At 49.7% G+C, this 18,790-nt stretch overlaps 1 protein-coding gene across 1 annotated transcript in view; it reads left to right on the forward strand.

The window, feature by feature from the left end:
- LOC119389815 (putative cyclin-dependent serine/threonine-protein kinase DDB_G0272797/DDB_G0274007) overlaps window positions 1-18,790 on the forward strand; it is a 105,193-nt gene that overhangs the window by 75,983 nt on the left and 10,420 nt on the right. Inside the window, exons 3-5 of the mRNA XM_037657208.2 lie at window positions 12,205-12,385; window positions 13,343-13,441; window positions 14,691-14,919. Coding sequence (XP_037513136.1) covers window positions 12,205-12,385; window positions 13,343-13,441; window positions 14,691-14,919 — 509 coding nt within the window. The remainder of the gene's footprint in view (window positions 1-12,204; window positions 12,386-13,342; window positions 13,442-14,690; window positions 14,920-18,790) is intronic.

Raw genomic sequence — 18,790 nt, forward strand, 5'->3', positions numbered from 1 at the left:
AGTGGTTTTTGGACGTAAAATACCCAACGATTATTATTATTAACCAAAACTCAGAACAGTAGCGCAAAGAATCACGCGGATGGCGACAGGTAAATACGGGAAGGGACCTGTCGCCGTCCGTGTGATCCTTTGCGCTACTGTTCTGAGTTACGCACTACCAACTAGCCCATCAGTCTGTCCTTTTAACCAAAGCTGCGCAACGTTCCAAAACGATGCATGGTTTTACCGAGACAAAAAATGACGCAGCTACGTGCTCACTGAAAAGGAGAGAGAGAGGTGGCAATCGAAAGGCAACAGATCCCATTTTTTCTTCTATCGAACATTTATCGTGCTCCGCGTAGCACACGCATCGAATGCCTCGCAACAGCAATGCGAAAAGTCGGGAAGCGAAGCGATGGAAATGGGATAAAAAGGGACACGCGAAGATACGAGGAGGGGAAAAAAAAAAGATCGGTGTTTACCTGCTGTGCGTGCATGGCGTGCCAAGAAGCCCACGGTACTTGGCGGCGTCGACTGTGTGTACCGGAGGCAGCTAGGAATCGCGTACTACACGGAGTAGCGTCGTCCGGGCTTTGTGCTTATTTATTCGCAAGCTTCGGAAAGAAGTGCCATTTTGTTTTCCTTCGAGAACAAGGACGTGTCGAAGCACCGATGCTGCTTCGGGGTAAAGCTTTTGTTTTCTATTTCATGATGTTACGGCTTAGTTCGGACGTTTGGCCGTCTGAAAACGTTCGTGCGTTCCTTTCTTCCGTTCTTTCTTTCTTTCTTTCTTTCTTTCTTTCTTTCTTTCTTTCTTTCTTTCTTTCTTTCTTTCTTTCTTTCTTTCTTTCTTTCTTTCTTTCTTTCTTTCTTTCTTTCTTTCTTTCTTTCTTTCTTTCCTTCTTTCCTTTCTTTTACGTTTTCACCGGCCACGTTCCTCGATCCTAGGTGTTTTCTAGGTTGAAACAAAAAACAAAGAACGGACGAAATATGCGATTCTCAAATCTCCCGTTCTGTTTTATGCATGGCTGCCGCTACTGCTGCCTTCGCTCGGGGTGTATATTGTGCTAGAGCGTTTCCCGTTTACCGATATCCTCTTTTTCCCAAGGCGTCGTGTATACATGGAGGATAAGAACGTTCGTGGTCTCGCTTAAATCCGAAAGAAACTTCGCAACTCCAGCTGCAACATCGTTGTTAATCTTGTCTAATTTCTTTCTTCTTTCTTTACGCGGTACAGATGCTTGTAGCATCGACTGCACACATTACGTATTAAGAAACAACTTCACGTAATTTCAGAGCCCATGTAGGTGACCTTCTTATCAATATTGTCTTCGCGTGAGTAGTCGAAGAGAGGGAGAGAGAGAAAGGCAAAACAAAGGCAGAGAGGTTAACCGGAGTAAATCTCCGGTTGGCTACCCTCTAATTGGGAAATGAAAAGGGGTTGTAAAACAATGAGAAAGAAGAAAAGTATGTAACGACACCACTAATTAGTCTGCTCGTCCAGATAAAGTACAAAGAGGCAACCACCGTTCATCACAGCCTTGGGGTGCGGGTTCGATTCCCTCGGCCACTGCGGCCGGGGGATTCATTTGTAGCCGGAGGCGAAATTCAAGAACGGTCGCGTACTTCGATTTCGCTGCCCGTTAAAGAATACCCGGTAATCCAAATCAATATGCGGTCCCCCACGCACGACTTTCCTCATTATCACGTCGTGATTTCGGCACGTGAAACACCCAATATTTAAACTTTAATTCGCCGTTGCCTTATATATATTTCCTTCCGCTACAGACACGGTGGTTGGCCTGAAGGGACGGGTTCGTTTAATTATAGGAATTGGGTTAGACAAATATAACAGGTGCACGTGCGGCCATATGATAGGGACGGCTGACTGAACATGCGGATTTCACTCGACGCAGAGAGAAGAGCACAAGGGTGCCTCAAGAGGTCTGCTTAAAATTAGATTTTTTTACTCACTTATTATGTTCCGCATCGTATATATACGTGCATTATAATGAACTTTTGTTTCCATGTATTATAAGAGGGACCAGGCTTCCATTTCAGCCCGAACGGAGGAACACCAAGCATATCAACACCGTTTCTTAGGACCGACGCTGCGAGGAAGCTCTGCGTGCTTGCACGTCAATGCACCACGTCTGGGTTGAATGAACCTGTCTTCGAGCTTACCCGATTTCAATCAAGGGTTCGCTGAAGAAGCGCCAACCTTTTGTCTACGCTATGGTTGGGGCCTCGCAGTGCCAACGCGTACGCCTTCCGCACATGTATCTCAGCCCGTGACCATCGGTGGGGCAACGGGATAATTTGGCATATTCTGTGCGGCTTCTCGCGCAATACAGCGCACGGAGACAGTCCATTTGCAACACTCTCATCTAGTCGGGTGACCGACTTCTGTCGGACGAACTAATTCTACGGCATCAACAGGACTTAGCGCTGCATGAGAAGGCTGTGTAAGTGCTACTGCGCTTCTTAAGTCCACGAGTATGCGTGAACGCCTCTAATTGGAATGACCTCGATGTTTGTTTTAGGTAGAGCGAAATCTCTACTGCGCTGTCTCCCAAGGTCATTCAACGCGTCGCAATGGCCTTGATCCGCCGGAGCACGAGCCGCAAGAGCGCAAACGCGTCAGGCGTGACGTCACGCCACGTGATTCGCTGCGGAGAGGCGTCGCTCCTGCGCTTGCTCGGAGCCTCGCCGCCTCGGTACCACGTGACCAGGCGAATGTTTAATGGAACACTTTGTGCATAGCCTTTGCAGAACCAAGACAAGCTTGGGACAACTAGGCTTCGAAAAGTTAAACCTCAGCCAATTTGGCCTTTTTTATTCTCTCTCTCTCTCTCTCTCTGTTAGCCATCTTCCTAACTCCTATTTTCCCCTTGCCCGTGCAGGGTAGCAAACCGGATGCTTGTATCTTGTTAACCTCCCTGCTTTGCTTCTTCTTGTCTCTCTCTCCGAACCACCCACAAGAGAAATGTATAGTCGCGCTCAAAGTGACTTGCAACACGGGAGCGCGTAGCCTCACAAGTTCAAGGATAGCGCATGGTATCAACTTGCCCTCATTTCCGTAACTAAATGTTATCATCGTGTTTGGAATCATCTACAAGTGAGAGAACAGCGTTTAGTTCTTGAAATAATGGCTATTCGAAGCTGTGCGCAATATTTGAGGTCGTGAGGCCACGCGTTCCCATGTTGCAAGTCGTATTGAGCGTGACTGTACATCCTATGAAAGTGTAGCGAAGATTTCTTCTGAGATCGACAAGGATTTGCTCGATAACTACATTCACTGCTACCAAATCACTTACGTTACACGCAGAAGCGTACTCGTGTACAGCCATTTTAGGTACTAAGACGCCTCGCAAGTCGCCCCAGATTGAGCTAATGAATAACAGCGAGCGCGTTTCCGGTGTAACGTTGCTGTTCGGTGTGAAAGAACCTTCACCCGCGGGGCATACATCGACAACAAATGTAGAAAAGCGCGGCGTTGACAGGCTGACAGCTGAGACAATAGGAGCGTACCAGGAGGAAGGAGAAGAAGAAGACGAAGGATGAGAACAAGAAGAACAAAGTGAGGAAGGAAACCGCGAGGACACCCGATCGCGGAGCAGCGTAAAAGCCACACGGACGGAAGACGACAGCCAGGAGAATCTGCCCTAGAAACTAGCCTGTGGCTCGCAGCTTCCGCGCCGGATATCACATTTCATCGGATACCGTCGTGTTTCCCGGGGGAACGACATCTCGTGTCGGCTGCTGCCGGTGTGTACGCCAGATCAAGTTGTCCCGGCGGTGGCGGGGCTCGCTTGGCATTTCACTGGCGCCTCCCGAAACTGACGCAGGGCACGTAGGATCCGGGTCGACTAAGATTTTTTTTTGATGAAACCACCGAGGCCAACAACTTCGTTCTGCTCGCAGACCCACATATGGGGCAGTATGGTATGAATCACGTCGCAGGCCCTATCATGATGGACTGATTGGGCGAGTTGGTGATTCAGGCCGTATCTTGTAGCGGCATCTCAGTACACACGCTTCTGTGTTTGTGATTATGTTCCCCTCTCTCTTTTCTTCTCTCTCTCTCTCTTTGCCCCTTTCTGCCTCCCTTCCAGTGCAGGGTAGCAAACCGGACGTACGTCTAGGTTAACCTACCTGCGTTTCATTGATTCTCTCTCTCTCTCTCTTTCTCTCGCCCAGTAAAAAGCACTCCTTTGGGCTAGTTGGTATGCGTTTCAGCATAGGATGGGAAAAGTTTGCGCTGCATAGGCGCTACCAAACACTTACGAAAGGCAAGACGACGCAACATGTATGGGTGATAGTGGTATCTGCGTGCTTATAAAGCTGATTTTTAAGCAGTCTTTTTTTGGCTTCAGTGTCATCGAACGATCCTAGACTCGCACGTCCAAATTATGATGATGATGATGATTATGATCCTTTTTTAACATATCCTTATCTCGTGTGAAAAGGCGTTTCTGCTGCACTAGGAAGAAAAAAAGAAAGAGGTGTGACTCCTTTTCGGTGAGTCCCGATTTGCCGCGTATATGACTCCCTTTAAAGAGACACGTGAACTCTCTCTGGAGAGCGTTATACTCTCTTCAGAGAGTCCTGGGACCAAAAAGAGAGTTACCATCTCTCCTTAAAGAGAGTCATATACGTGGCAAGTCAGGACTCTCCGAAAAAGTCACACTTACTCTTTTTTTTTTCTTCGTATAGTGTAGCAGCCGCCTGGCTTGTTCGCTATAATCGTTTTCGTTTTATCTTCGCATTTTTGCATATATTGGAGTCTGGCATTCTGGCTATCTCTTCCTCAGTTTTTCATGAAACCTCATATTTCTTTTGCGTACTGTTACTGCCAGTGCGTTAAAGAAAGAAAGAAAGAAAGAAAGAAAGAAAGAAAGAAAGAAAGAAAGAAAGAAAGAAAGAAAGAAAGAAAGAAAGAAAGAAAGAAAGAAAGAAAGAAAGAAAGAAAGAAAGAAAGAGAAATCTGGAGTCCGACCTGTACATTCCATCAGCGTTCGCACAAGAACCGCAGAACCTTTAATGCACCCACGCTGAGAACCACGTCTGAGCGAATGTGGAAGTGAAGCGCTTTAAGTCAACGCCTTCAACCCGAAAGCCCTCATTACGAGCCTGTCCGAGCCAAAACTCACAGGCGCGCACCTCCATTCTCGACGCCAAAATGAAAAAAAAAGAAAGAAAGGAAACAGAAGAAGTATACTTCAAATGTGCTTTTCAAAGTCTTTCGGGCGAGCTTAGTTTTTAATGACTTACGAAGTCGCTTTACCGGCCGCCGTCCTCAAGCGCTGCGCTTCACGCGCGAATTCATGCATAACAAACTCGTTGCCCCGGCTCGCAGGCTTCGAAGTTTTTCTCGAAGCCGCCGATGCACGCAACATTACTTCAAATTTCCAGCCAATACGCCGTCACGAGTCCGCGCAGTAAAGAGTCCGCATAGAACAGCGAAACTCTGTAAAAAAAAATAGAAAGTAAAGATTAAAGCTATAATCTCTGTGTTTAAACCGTATCAAAAGGTCTCCGCGTAAGAGCGTCGCAATTTCGCGGCGCATCATAGGCACCCCGCCCCTTTTTCTTGTCTTCTTTCTTCTTTCATTTGTTTTTTTTCCTTGCTGCTTCGATTTCCCGGCCATCGAGAGGTCATAAAAGGAGAAACTGCGTTTCATAAACGCTTCGCGCCAACCCGCACGCCCGTCTGAGGCCCACTTCTCCGTCGCGCAGTTAAGTCGTGCGGCGAAGTCGACCCTAGCGTGGGCAGGGTCTGACCCCAAAGGCTTCATTGCGTATGCACGCTTCGACCCTCCCAAAAAAAGACGAGCTTTTCTGATACTCCTCCCAACGATTTTTTTTTTGTTTTTTCGTTTCTTCTGCCCGACAAAACGATGCTGCACGCGACGGCGCCGCCAGACACGCATCTTCGCATAGGCACGCCATCAGTTTCACTCGTTTTTTTTATTATTATTATTTCGCGCATACGGCCATTTTGCTGTTCCTTTACACTTCAGTGCCGTGGTAGATCTTTCTTTATTTCGCTTTATTCCGTATCTGCCTTGTAAAAGAGGCGCATATTTATGCAAGAAACATCGCGTTTCCAGCAGCCTCTACGCGGTCGTCAACTCCGGACAGACTCTTCTTCGTTTCCTTAGCACTGTTTGTGTTTTTTTCTGTCGTTTTTTTTTCGCCATGCGACGATATATCGTTTGTGTTTTCTTCTCCCTGCCTGGTGCTCTCGGCATCCCAGAACAGTTTAGAAAAAAAAAAGAAAACACCGCGCCTATCATTCTGGAGCTTTCGGACGCCGCACTGATGTTTCCATCCGACTCGGGAAATTTTGTGGCCCCGTTTCTTCCTTTCTCTCTCTCTTTGTTTCAGTGGTTCATAAGATGCGTGTATGTAGTACATTTCCTTAAATAGAGACGGTACACGGGTCTCTGTATCTTCGTTTGAAAGCTTGTCGAGCGCGCTCTAGAAAACGCGGCAGAATACTCGAAGGGAAGAAGGAAGATTAAGGATGGTCGGAACTCAACACCGTATCTCGTGCCGCATCCCGTCCTACCGCGGGATAGTCCTGTCCTTCCCCCTACTCGTCCATTCGTTTTCAGCTCGTGTGTACAACGCACTTTTTGCGGTAGCAGCGGAAGCCGTTGGTAAATCCGGCACAAGCCTCGCGGTCTGCGTGTCTTATCGCCTGGCAGACTTTTTTACAGCGAAGTTGCATACGGCTAGAAGGTGGGAAAAATATGTGACTGTCCGTGAGTGCTCGGAAACTGTAGTGAAGATGCAATGCTAGCATACGCTACCTCGAAGGGCCTCCGCGCTTGCACTAGTTTCTCTTCAGGTTTTGCGAGCATATATAGCTGGCGATGATACCCGCCGCAGCACGAATCGCTACACATAAAATCCTTGACGTGCTCTTAATATCCCTCAAGCTAACGTCACCAAACGCAAAGTTTGAAGCTCGCATCCCTTAAATGTGGTGACAGAGAGACCAAAAGCTACAACAGAAGACACTGCGATAGATTCCAGCTGGTGATAAAAAAAAAAGGGGCCGCACGTGTCAGCTTTGTTGGTTTATTATGTTTGCGGAGTGCTCCGGCGTTGTTGTTTACCTTTTTTGTTTGTTTCTCCTATTCGTCGGGCGCAACCCTTCTTCCTACCTACGATGTTCTCTCTCTCTCTCTCTCTCTCTCTCGCTGCTACGTCCATGTAAATATGTAAATCCGAGCAACTCGTTTCTTCTGCATCTCCGCTGCCGTTTTCTTGGCGTAGCTACGTTCACATTCACTGCGATGTTTCTATGCCATCATCCGAGTGGCCCCATATTCCCTACTCGGGATTTGCGGCCTCCGCGTGCGCAGTGTACCGTCGCAATATCTCCTCGCTGGTCGTACTGTACGTCCCAACGTCCAGTCGCCCCTTGCCTCCCCTTTTCCCCCTAGCTCCCTTCCAGCAACTCCGATACCACGCACGTGCAGCCCCGACCGACCCCCGTCCAGCTAGGCCAGCGCTTCCTGGTCGTCGCCGTTCGTTTATGGGTTGCGGCGACCGTAAACGAAGGAAGCCCCTGCGGCCAGTGGTGATGCGCGTATATACGACCTCTTCCTCCTCCTTCCTCCTCCTCCTCTTCCTCCTCCTCCTCTTCCTTCACATCCCCAGCTTCCTGGCGCCTGGGCGTCGCGCGCGCAAGCAACAGTGCTGCAACAACACGGTCGCTGCGGGGGAAGCATCTCCGCGCGCTCGATCCCCTCATCCCTATGGCCTCCCTTCCGTTTACCTCCTCTCCCTCTCCTCCTCCTCTCACCTCCCTTGCGCGCACATGGGACGGCGGCAACGGAGACGACCGAGAAGAGAAACAAAAACACACACACAGGAAGGATTGAGAACGACGTGTTGGCCTACGGGCTTCCCGCGAAGTGTGAAGCCCGAAAAAAGGGGACTTCGCAGCCCTTTTCCTTTTTTTCCCCAAACCGCGTCGTCAGGCCTGCGAGCGACGGCTGAAACATAGATGCCCCGACGTAACGACACCTAATAGACGTCCGTACACACACGCACACACACGACGCCGTGCTGCTAGGCCGCCTCAACAGGCGGTCGTCGCCAATCCAATTACGAGCGGGACGGCAGCCCCCTGACGGCCAATTAGAAGCCGACACTGGCCACCGTAATGGCCACACTCGGGCTTCGTCTATGTTTACTTACCTTTTTCCTTATTTTTCTTTTTCCTTTCCTGTTATCAGGCTCTCTTTTTTTTTTTCAAGAAATTCAACCCTTGCTTACGCTGTTCACTCTCCTTGAATCTTTCTTAGACTCCGTGGGGAGTTTGCCTCGGGAGGCTGCTTTAGGATAGCCAACGTTCACGCCCATATGCATCTTGATGAGAGAGAGGGGGGAGGAGGGAGGGAGCTTTACGTACAGGCACGGTCACTGCATGGAAACGCACTTCCATCTAGCTGCCGTGGTACAGGAAAGGCCGGGAGGTTAAATAGACTGTGACCAGTTCACTACCCTACACGTGGGGAGGGGAATGGGGGCGTAATGGAGAGAGAGAAAGCTCGAAGGCAACAGTACTGACTTAAGCGGTCGCCTGTAGACAAGTCGCACTGTGTACTGTGAATTGTGTGCTCTTATGCCTCTTGCTGAGTAGGCTGAGAAGCCAGGCGATAAGGCTGTCCTATCTCAAGGATGGTAAAATTACTCCGAAAAGGTACATTACATTGCACATTACATTGCTAGAATTTTTTTAATGTAGTTAAGTTATACCAGAAATTACAGCTAGCCGAAAGTAATGACATTACGTTGCTACTATTACAATTCACGTTACATGTGACAGTCGCATATTGAACCAGCGAGGGTGTATAGCTAAGTGTACCGCTGTGTTGAACGTTAATCCACTAATGAGCTGATCTGTCAGAGATTTAGTGGCTGTGCCTCAAGGGATTTGAGACGCACATTGGTACTTTTTAAGGTACGAGAAAGGCTTCTCTAACCGTTGTGAAGTTTCCTTAATCCTTAAGTACATTCGCACGTTCGGTACAATCTGCTTCTTGACGGATGAACGAGGGACACTCGTTCAAACACCATGCTGTCTCTCTCTCTCTCTTTCAAACACACACGCATATTTTGGGACATTAGTGAATGTCAAACAGGGTTGCCAATGGTGGCTACTTTTCGCCAAATTGGCGAATTTGAGAGGCCCGTGGCGACCTAAATTTATGAACGGCGACAGGGCGAGTTCTTGGCGATTTTAAGCTTAGGTCTCCACTGAGTTATGCATTCTAAGCTCAGTGCTTTCCCAACGAATGAGCGGCACTATTCTCTGTATTTTTCTGGGTTTTGAGGTGCACATTGCGCGCCGTTCTGTATGTCCGTCCTGTAACTCGTGTGTGTCTCCTAAATTCATCTAGATGCTTCTAACTCAATTCATCTAGATTCATCTAGATGCTTCAGAGCTTCGCTAAAGTTTCGCTTCTATAGGGGCTAGATGACGGGTTGGTCGTGTGTTCCGGCCATTTGTTCCGCCAAAGCTCCAACTATTCTGAATACCTTGGCGACCTATTCACTGCTGCAGTATCCCCTAATCGAGCTCGTATAGCGAAGATGGGCGGATACGCGGGTGTTCGTGCAATAAAAAAAAATATTTATTCAGGCATTTTCTACTGTTCTCGGTGGACGTGTGCAATGAAAACAATTGCTATATAATATTTTACAGTGTCTACCTGTTCAATTATAACGCACTGGATTGACGCGGGTAGATATAGGTGATTATATATGAAAGGTGCAGTGGCGTCCGGTATCATATTAGTTCACACTGAAAGACATAAGACTCACTAATGAACGATACCTGTAAGAATTCTGTCTTACTACTTTCAATAAACCTGTTAATCCTTTTTTTCGTATGAGGGGATGTAAAGCTGTCTACAAACAACGCCTTCGCGGCTTTCGCCTAAGGTTTACCACACTTTTACCTTTGAAACGAGCGGACAGAGATGGAAGGATATCATGAGCGTTTTATCCTTTCATACTTGCGCCTCCGCGCACATGTTGCGGCTAGTCGGAGAACCAGGTGCACCAAGCACTCCCATGGGGAAGGATCGATGCGCCTGGTATTGAGAAATGTCAATATACTTTAGGGCTTTGAATGGCACTGTATTCTACGGGGCTATACATCAGTGGAAGTTCTTATTACTAGGATATGCCGCACATATCTAGAATGGCGACTTTTTTGGCGAAATTTGTAAAAAAATGGCGACTTTTGGCGACTTTCTGCTCGTCGTTTGGCGATATTTACTCGAAAGTCAGTGGCAACCCTGATGTCAAACGCAAGCGTGCACTTACTCTAAAGAGCACCAAGAGCGCGAAACCGTTAATCCTCCAGCCCTTTGTTCAACGGGTGACAGCAAAAACGGAACGCGGTAACATCGCTGTGTCTCCGGCCTTGAGTTCTCTGTGTCCGTCGTCATGCGTCACGCTGTGTGTCTTTCCATTCTCCGCGAGTTACACGCGGTTTCTTCTGCCAGACCAGCCGTGACGCCGTTCGCTTCATCATTCCCATGCCTGGAGTTATGACTCGCCTCATTAATCGCGAGCCCCGCATGCGCGCGCGTCCTTAATGAGTCGCTCGGGGAGACGCTTTTAAAATGGAGTCTCCGGATTTCGGAGCCTCGGAAGGAGGACGCGAGTTAATATGGAGGAACATATAAAAATACAGTCGGTCACAACCTAAAACATATATTTATAAGCCCAACCCACAGATCCACGGTGGCTTGCACTTCACCTCTGTAAGATAATGTTGCTGACTCATTATCGTTCGAAGCGTAGGTACTTTCAATTCAATTTTATTTTATGTTACGATCTTACAAAACAGATGGAGGGGCTGTGGGTGAGAGCTGCCCTCTTTGCTAATGTAATTGCGAGGAACATTGGAACACAGATGTTCTCCTTTTCTGGCTAAAGTGTATTTTTTATGCCTAAATTCTTGGTAAAATTTGCCGGAACGTTCAAGCTCTCTACGTAAAGCTAGCGGCACAAACGTGCGTCTGCACGGTGAAATTAGACCCTCTTAAACGCGCAAAATTGCTCGACGTCACGAAAACGCGAACGTAATTGGATAGAGCACCTATGCAAGTTTGTTTTTGGGTAAAACGGTTATGTCTGTGGACAGAGCTCATCTTTTTTTTTTTTAGGCTATTACACATACACTTATGAAAAAATCACAGGGTTCCTCGTGCATTCACCTAAGACGACTTAAGACGACCCAAGACTATCTAAGACGAAAGCCATCTTCTTTTTCTTCTCAGTCGATGTACTCATGCTGCCCCGCCACTCACCGAAAACGTCCCGCACCTAACGTGGTTTTGCGCTGCCTCCAGGATCGGAGGCGTTGCAAGTTTTCTACACCTCGCCTGGTTTTGTACAGCCTACGTGATCGGCCCACCTTTGAGCAGGCGACGATGTCACGTGATGACGTCATCATGTGACGTCACGCGGTGTGAGCCATAGTGACGTCACGATTACGTCACAAATTTTCGGTGATCTGTGACGTCGTGATGACGTCATTACGTGATGACGATTTTTCGCATCACTCGTGTTGGCGCCGACGCCGCCGACGTGGGAGGCAGGTCAATTTTCGCGTTTGATGAGGCATCTAAGGCTTTCTCGCCTTAATAAAAGGGACCATTACGTGGTGACTGCATCCGGTAAACATTCGTTCAGTCTGTGTTTCTCAGTGGATCCGGTGGAACGCTGCCATCTTTCGTAACGCATGCCCTCGATCTCCAGGCGCTTCACGCCACGCGGTACGTTGGCGCAGTGTCTTGAAGCCATGCATGATAAGCAGCACACTGCCGGCCTCACCAAGAACAACAGACTGAACAGTTGTCTAGCGGAATCTGTAACCATGTGTCACGAACGCTGGCGCCCTGCCGTCACCCTCCCCGCTGGTAACCGCGCGCTCCGAGCATCGCGTTCCAGTCGCAGGGCACTGTAATATATATCTAAGTAAACAGCGCAGAAAGCGGCACAAAGCCAGTAGGCTTTGTGCACTTGCGCTTATACAGCAGATCTCGTTAGATATCGCCGATATTAGAGGGTATTCCATGTCCTGGGGTCAACGCTCGCGCGGTATTGTTAAAAAAATATTCAATTGTGTACTGGCGTATAAGTACTGCATATACAGGTATACATAAGGTCTCTCTCTCGTCTGCGCAGGCGCAAGGGCAAGCACGGAAAGAAGCAGCAGCAGCACGAGAGCTCTGCGTGGGCCTCCGAGCGCAGCGAGCAGCAGCAGTCTCATCACCAGGAGCAGCAGCAACAAGATGGCGAGCAGTCAACCCAGAAGGGGATGGAGGCCGAGGCCACCAAGTCGACTAAAAACAAACAACAACACAAGGTGGCCACTCACGTCTGTCGAATTAGTTCTGCAAAAACACGTGATCGGAGTGAAAGATTCATCGTTAAAAAGAGGAAAATTATCTCCTACAACCCAACACACCCACTAAATGTGAGGCAACGTAAACTTAGAAGGATATTCAGGTAGACTGGCAAAGGTGGTTGGAGGTCCACACGCCTAAGTGTTTCATGCACACGACACACACTCGTCTTCTTCATCTATCTTCCAATCCAATCTGATCTTCATCAATAACTAATCAATGTTCGTATCACTCTTAAAGGGCTTCTCTGAAAATACAAAGAGCGAGCGCGTTATTCTTTCCCGACGTTTCCCGTCTTTTCGGCACTTTTTCGTGACGCCAGCGGTCTGTTCACGTGACGTCACGAGGCAATAAGCTTTCGACTGGCCCATATACGGGGGATATAAGTTGGGAATGGTCTCCTATCCTGCCTTATGCCTTATGCCTCGCATGACTATCGTGCGCGATCAACTGATCTGACCTCTTTTTGTGCGTTTTCGACTCCGCAAGCGGAGACAACAGCGTGTAGCCGAAAAGCGTGAAATCCTGATAGGGTCAACACCAAGTGCTGATATTGTCCGCGTGTTTCATGGTGAAAGGAGTGGCGAGGAGGAGATAGTGCCTGTAGGGAGGGTAGTGAAGGCGAGTAGTAAACCACTGTGTCGTCTTTAAACTCGAAGTGGTTTAGAAGCCATAGAAATCGGCAGAAAACATTACTTTAATTGAAAACTGGGACATCGCGCGCAAAACCCAAGCTTAACAAAAGGGTGATGCTCTTGTCTATTCGCAAGGCGTACTGCATGCAATACGTAGAGGCAGTACAGAGGAGTACAGCTTTTGAACGATGATTTCAAGAAGTTGCGAATGTGTATGCGAATGTGTATGCGAATGTGTATGCGAATGTGTATTCTCACCGTGTCCCATATGTCACCGCGCAGAACAAGCAAGCCGGCAAGGAGGCTGCAGTTGACGGCAAGGGTCGCAAACAGCAAAAGCAAAAGGAGAAGCTGGGAAAAGACCAGGCTGCAACGCAGGAGGTTCGTATATTTCGAACGGAATTATTCGAGTTCATCTATAGGTTCCTTTCCTATACCGGCCACGGTGGTCTAGTGGTTATGATGCTAGACTGCTGACCGGAGGTCACGGGATCAAATCCCGGCCGCGGCGGCCGCATTTTCGATGGAGGCGAGAATGTTTGAGGCCCGTGTGCTTAGATTTAGGCGCACGTTTAAAAGAACCCCAGGTGGTCGAAATTTCCGGAGCCATCCACTACGACGTCCCTCATAATCATATCGTGGTTTTAGGACGTAAAACCTGAACAATTATTATCAGTTCCTTTCCTGCCCCAGGAAAGAAACAATATGGTTGATCCCTCTTCCATACAGCAATCGATGGTAACGCGAACGCCGTAGCGAGTATCGCGTTTAGAGTTACTGCATGACTATATAAAGGAGCCATACGCCTTTACACTATAGCCGCACTGTGCTATCAGCGGCTCCTACCTACCCCAGCGTGAGGCTGGGCGCATGCGCAGCGCGCTAGCGGCGAGACATTTTCACATCGCGCACCGCGTCACCTGAACGCATCTTCGTCCAAGGCGGTCACCGATGACGTGTTTCGTGCGATAATAAAACAACCACGCCGCAGCCTAACTTCGCATGTGCTGAGCTTCGTGTTGCTAAATGCAGGCATCGCTGACAGCACCGTGCGACACGCGCTCCCGTGTTCACGCTAAGCGTGCTCACGATTGTACAGCCGCCCAAATCTTTAAATAGCGTGCGCGAGGGGCGACTTTTCTGTGCGTCAGCGCCAAATGACGGAGCGAAGTTGCAAACGAGGCCGATGTCCACAAAACACGCTCAACTGGGCACATCGTCAGCTAGGCTGTTCACCCACATTATAGCGCACTTCTCACGACCTATATATGCTCTGCTTATCTCATGAGTGGAGGCGTGTGGCGTGTCTTTCAATATTATTTCTTCGATTGCTTGCTGCAACATTCATTTTGGAAACATAAAATACGAGCAAAACCATTCGCTTACTCACGCTGCCTGTTAGTCTAACTGCGCTAACATGTGCTGAACGCGTTTTGAGCGCATGCGCTTATCCTCGCCCTTTTTTGCAATTTGGCTTCGTCATATGGCACTGACGCGCAGGAAAGTCACCGCTCGCGCACGCTAGTTAAAAGATATCGGCGTCTGTAGATTCATCTGCGAAAGTCCGTCTATCTCGTTCAGATCGTCGGCTGTGGCTCGTTATGCTCAGGCAATCGTTCTTATCTCGCAGAAGCAGTCAAAGTACGCAAAGAAGGTCGACAAGGTGAAGCAAGCCAAGGAACCTAAGCTGCAAAAGGAGGCGCAGCTCGACAAGGAATCTGCGCAGCAGCCGGAGCCGGCCAAGTACCACAAGCAGGACGAACAGCCACAGCCCGCCGAGCAGCCTCAGCAGACGGCAAAGGACCTGTGTGCCGAGAGCAGGTCCCAGCAGCCAGGCTCCGCCTCAAAGTGCCAAACAGGTATGAAAAACCTTCAATGTTTGCGAAGTGTTTAGGTGCAGCAGACACACGAGCGAACTTTGCGTTCGCAAGTGCGCTCTTAAAAGGGTCCTGCACCATCCCGCGTGCTTGGTGGAAAAAAAAAAAGAAAGAGAAAAAACGCCAGGCCTGCACGGAAAGCGCAGCAAAGTCACAGCGAAAGCTGGGAAAAGCGTCATTTCAAGAGCCCGTTGTAAACTCTCTTGAGGTTACAAATACAAGTGCACTTGCAAGGTACCCACTATGCCATAAATCATAATTTTTGTGAAGTTGGGAAGCACCCACAACGCCATTTTTCCTCATTCTGCGGATAACTGTGGTACCACTTACACACGTTACACACCTGTAAGGCATTAGACGCACTTTGTTGATGCTGTGCCTGATGACGATGAAAAATTATGCCTGAGCCCTTTGTAATGGGTTGGACGCATTCAACGACCCACTCGCGCAATTCGCATTGTGTGACGCCTGCAGTTGCTATTTTACTCTTCTACCACGCTATATTACATATGTTAATGTGGTTCCTTCCCGACATGAAGCCTGTATAGGGTCTTTTTTTGCAAAGGAGTTTCAAGCATCGTCAGTAGTAGGCGGCAGATGTGTCACATGTTTGTTGTGTCTTGTATCATAATTCTGTTGTCCCTGTTTGTGTGACGTACAACCGGTAATAAGGAAAAAAAAGGCCGGTATGGCTCAGTGGTAGGATACAGGGCTGCCACGCAGAGCACCCAGGTTCGAACCCTGTCCATCTTGGATATTCTTCTTGTTTCGTTGTTCTTTTGTTTTGTTTTTTTCGCGCGATAGCGGTTATAGACAAGGGCGGCGGCCGACAACTACGGCGCCAAAAGCGGCTGTTGTAACAGCTTTCGCTCTAAAACACGTATACAGTCGAAAGCAGAACAGGGACCAGCTCAGCCAAATCTTGCAGCCGTGCGCGGCCAAGAGAGCTCACAAGTGAAGCGCGAAATTGCCTCTTTCTCAAACGCCCTCTTTTCATACGGAGGCCTCACACTATCCTCGGAGAGGGCCAAACAGAAAAAAAAGAGAGATAATGAGAAGGCGCAACTCTTACAATAGATGAGATATATGTCATACAACCAATTTTTCATCATACAACGGATTGCTGCTATTGGCCGATAGCTTACATAAAGAGCGACGTTTGGATCAAATGCGCTTCTTGCCACGGGGTGCCGCGAAGTGCCGGGCGCTGCTCTCTCTCTCTCTCTCTCTCTCTCTCTCTCTCTCTCTCTATCTCTCTCTCTCTCTCTCTCTCTATATATATATATATATATATATGAAGAAATAGAGAAACAAGAGACAACGCCCGTTCGTGGGCCGGCTGTTCTTCTGCCCCCGTAGCCGAGCGCGCGTTCGCGCCCCAGCGGCGCTGTCTTCCTTACACTCGGCCACGACTGCGACGTAGCATGACGAGCTGCCGAAACGTCTCTGGTGGGCGATATTGACTGCTCCTTGGCGGTCTTTGCAGATATCGGTTCAGCTGCGACTGGGTGTGTTGGAGTGTACATGTTTCTGGCGGTCGGCACTGGCTATTGAGGGAAGGTCGTAGCTGCCGCTGTCGCTTCTCTCGTCGCAGTTCTTGACGCACTGTAGGAGGTTTACGATGAACGGCATATGACTGCACTGATGTGCTGTCACCGCAGTTCTGTCGTTGCGCGCGTCTCGGCAGCTTTGCAGCTGACGGACCAAATCTCATCGACGCTCTCCCACCGCACGAGCTATGTGGAGCGTACGACGCTGCCGAGTAGCGGGCGTTTATTCTTTTCAGGCTCCACATAGAGAACAGCTGCATGTGCCCCCCAATTTTTGGCTTCCTTGTCTGAGTGAGGGGCATCTCAGGTACGAGAATAACTGGCCTCTTCATGCGCTCAAGCACTGGCGAGCATGGAGGTGGCATCGCCAACTGCTGTGGCTTGTGGGTGGTCTTGTTTGGTGTGGAGAGTAACCACGTAGCTTCTCCCATCTGTGGCGGAGAACACAGCTCGCGGCCGGTCGTGTCTGCCGCGGGACAATCAGCGAAGCTTTCGTTGGAGTGGCTGCTGCGGGCACCTTCAGCGCCGAGGTTATGCGCCTCATGACCTTCGTCAGCGAGCACAGCGATGGATGGCTTGGGCTCTTCTGGCGCCTTTACTGTAGGTGTGGCAAGCACGAGAGGAGCTGGTATCTGCATGTGCCCTAGCGAAGGCGAATCTGGGGCCGGTTCCTCCAACTGCGCTGGATGAGGGGTGGTCTCGGCCTCTCTCAGTGACGTTATGGCGCCGTGTTCCGGCGCAGTGCAGCACGTGCGTCTGACGTCAGTTGTAGGGCAGCCCGAGCAGCTTTCTGTCGTGGGGCTGGAGGGCTCCGATGGACCATCGAGCTGGTGCTCCACGTGAGCTTGATGTCCGAGGGAGAGAACGTTGGTAAAGGGCACAGCTGTACCGTACCCTTCATGATCTCGTTCACCGAGATGGGGCAGGGTGGTGGAGGGTCGAGGTGCCACGTCGAGGTGGTGTGCCTCACCTCTCCCATCCGTGGTATAAATTGAGTCGGCAGGGATGGAATCACAGGCATGAGAAAGTGGTCGAAAAACAGTAGTCAATATTGCACACCACTGATGCCAGGATTGTTGTTTCATGCCTATAGTTGTGCCATGCTTTGGCAGCATCACGAAGGCGGTCAATGGCCACGCACCATTTCTGTTGGTCCGTCCACGCCTCGCGAGCTCCAAGAGCGTTGACGGTGGCCACCCAATTGCCGGCGTCGTCTTGGAAGCCGCGGAATTCCGGTAGTTCGCAGGCAGCCGGTGATGGTGATACGGTAGGCGAAACTCCGGAGCATGACGACACCAACCAGCCGAGTTGGTGTGAGAGCTCCGCGAGGGCATACCGCAGCTCTCTGCGGCTCTCGGGTGAGCTCTCTTCATGGTCTTGCGAGGCGGCGGCGGCCAACGCGGCATTGAGCGAGTGCAGTGCTGGCAATGCGGTAGGACACAGCATGGAGATTGACGCTGCCAAGGCGTTCACCGTGACTCGGAGTAGCGCGATGGTGGCGGAAAGCTCGGCGGCACTCTCGGGCGATCCGGGTGTGGAGTCAGTGGTGACGTCCGAGGAATAGGACACGATTAGCGTACTCACAGAGGAGGGACCCTTGTCCGAGGGAGCTTGGACAGCACCCCTAAGCGGATCGGGTGCCGATGGAGTACTGAGTAAGCCGTCGTCGCTGCGGGAAGCGTGGACAGCATTCCCGGGCAACGGCAGGTCGTGTACCGTCTTGGCGGCGCCGGGGTAAGCCTGACCTTGAGCCACCGAGGAGGCCTGGACGCCGTCCTTGAATGGTGGCACAGGTGCTTCCGGCAGTAGCGAGACGGGCTGCATAATCGTTCCTTGGAGGGAAGGTCCGCAGCGCCGATGAGCCACGAGGACGCACTTACGGTTCATAGCTCGTAGACTGCGCCATTGTGATGCCGAGAAACAAGACATATAGACACAACGCCTGTTCAATAGTAGTAGAGTAGAGTAGATATATATATATATATATATATATATATATATATATATATATAATGCCAAAATTACACAGTAGCAACACTAGCGCGCATCGGAATCGCTCCGGGAGAGCGCAATCGCGTTTCATGACACGCGCTCAAGGTCATGACGCGCGCGCGACGTAGCTTCTTTAACCATTTGTTGTCCGTCCCTGTGTAGCTTCCAGCGTGCTCGTCGGGATGAAAGAAGAGAGGAAGCGCTTAAAGCCTACGACTAATACCTGTAAATCCGCGTTCGTACTTCACGGATTCCAAAAATTTTTGCGGCGATTGATTCGTGAGCCAATGAGCTCCGATACTGAGGTTAAT

The sequence above is a fragment of the Rhipicephalus sanguineus genome, chromosome 4 (assembly GCF_013339695.2).
Source record: "Rhipicephalus sanguineus isolate Rsan-2018 chromosome 4, BIME_Rsan_1.4, whole genome shotgun sequence".
NCBI lineage: Eukaryota > Metazoa > Arthropoda > Arachnida > Ixodida > Ixodidae > Rhipicephalus > Rhipicephalus sanguineus.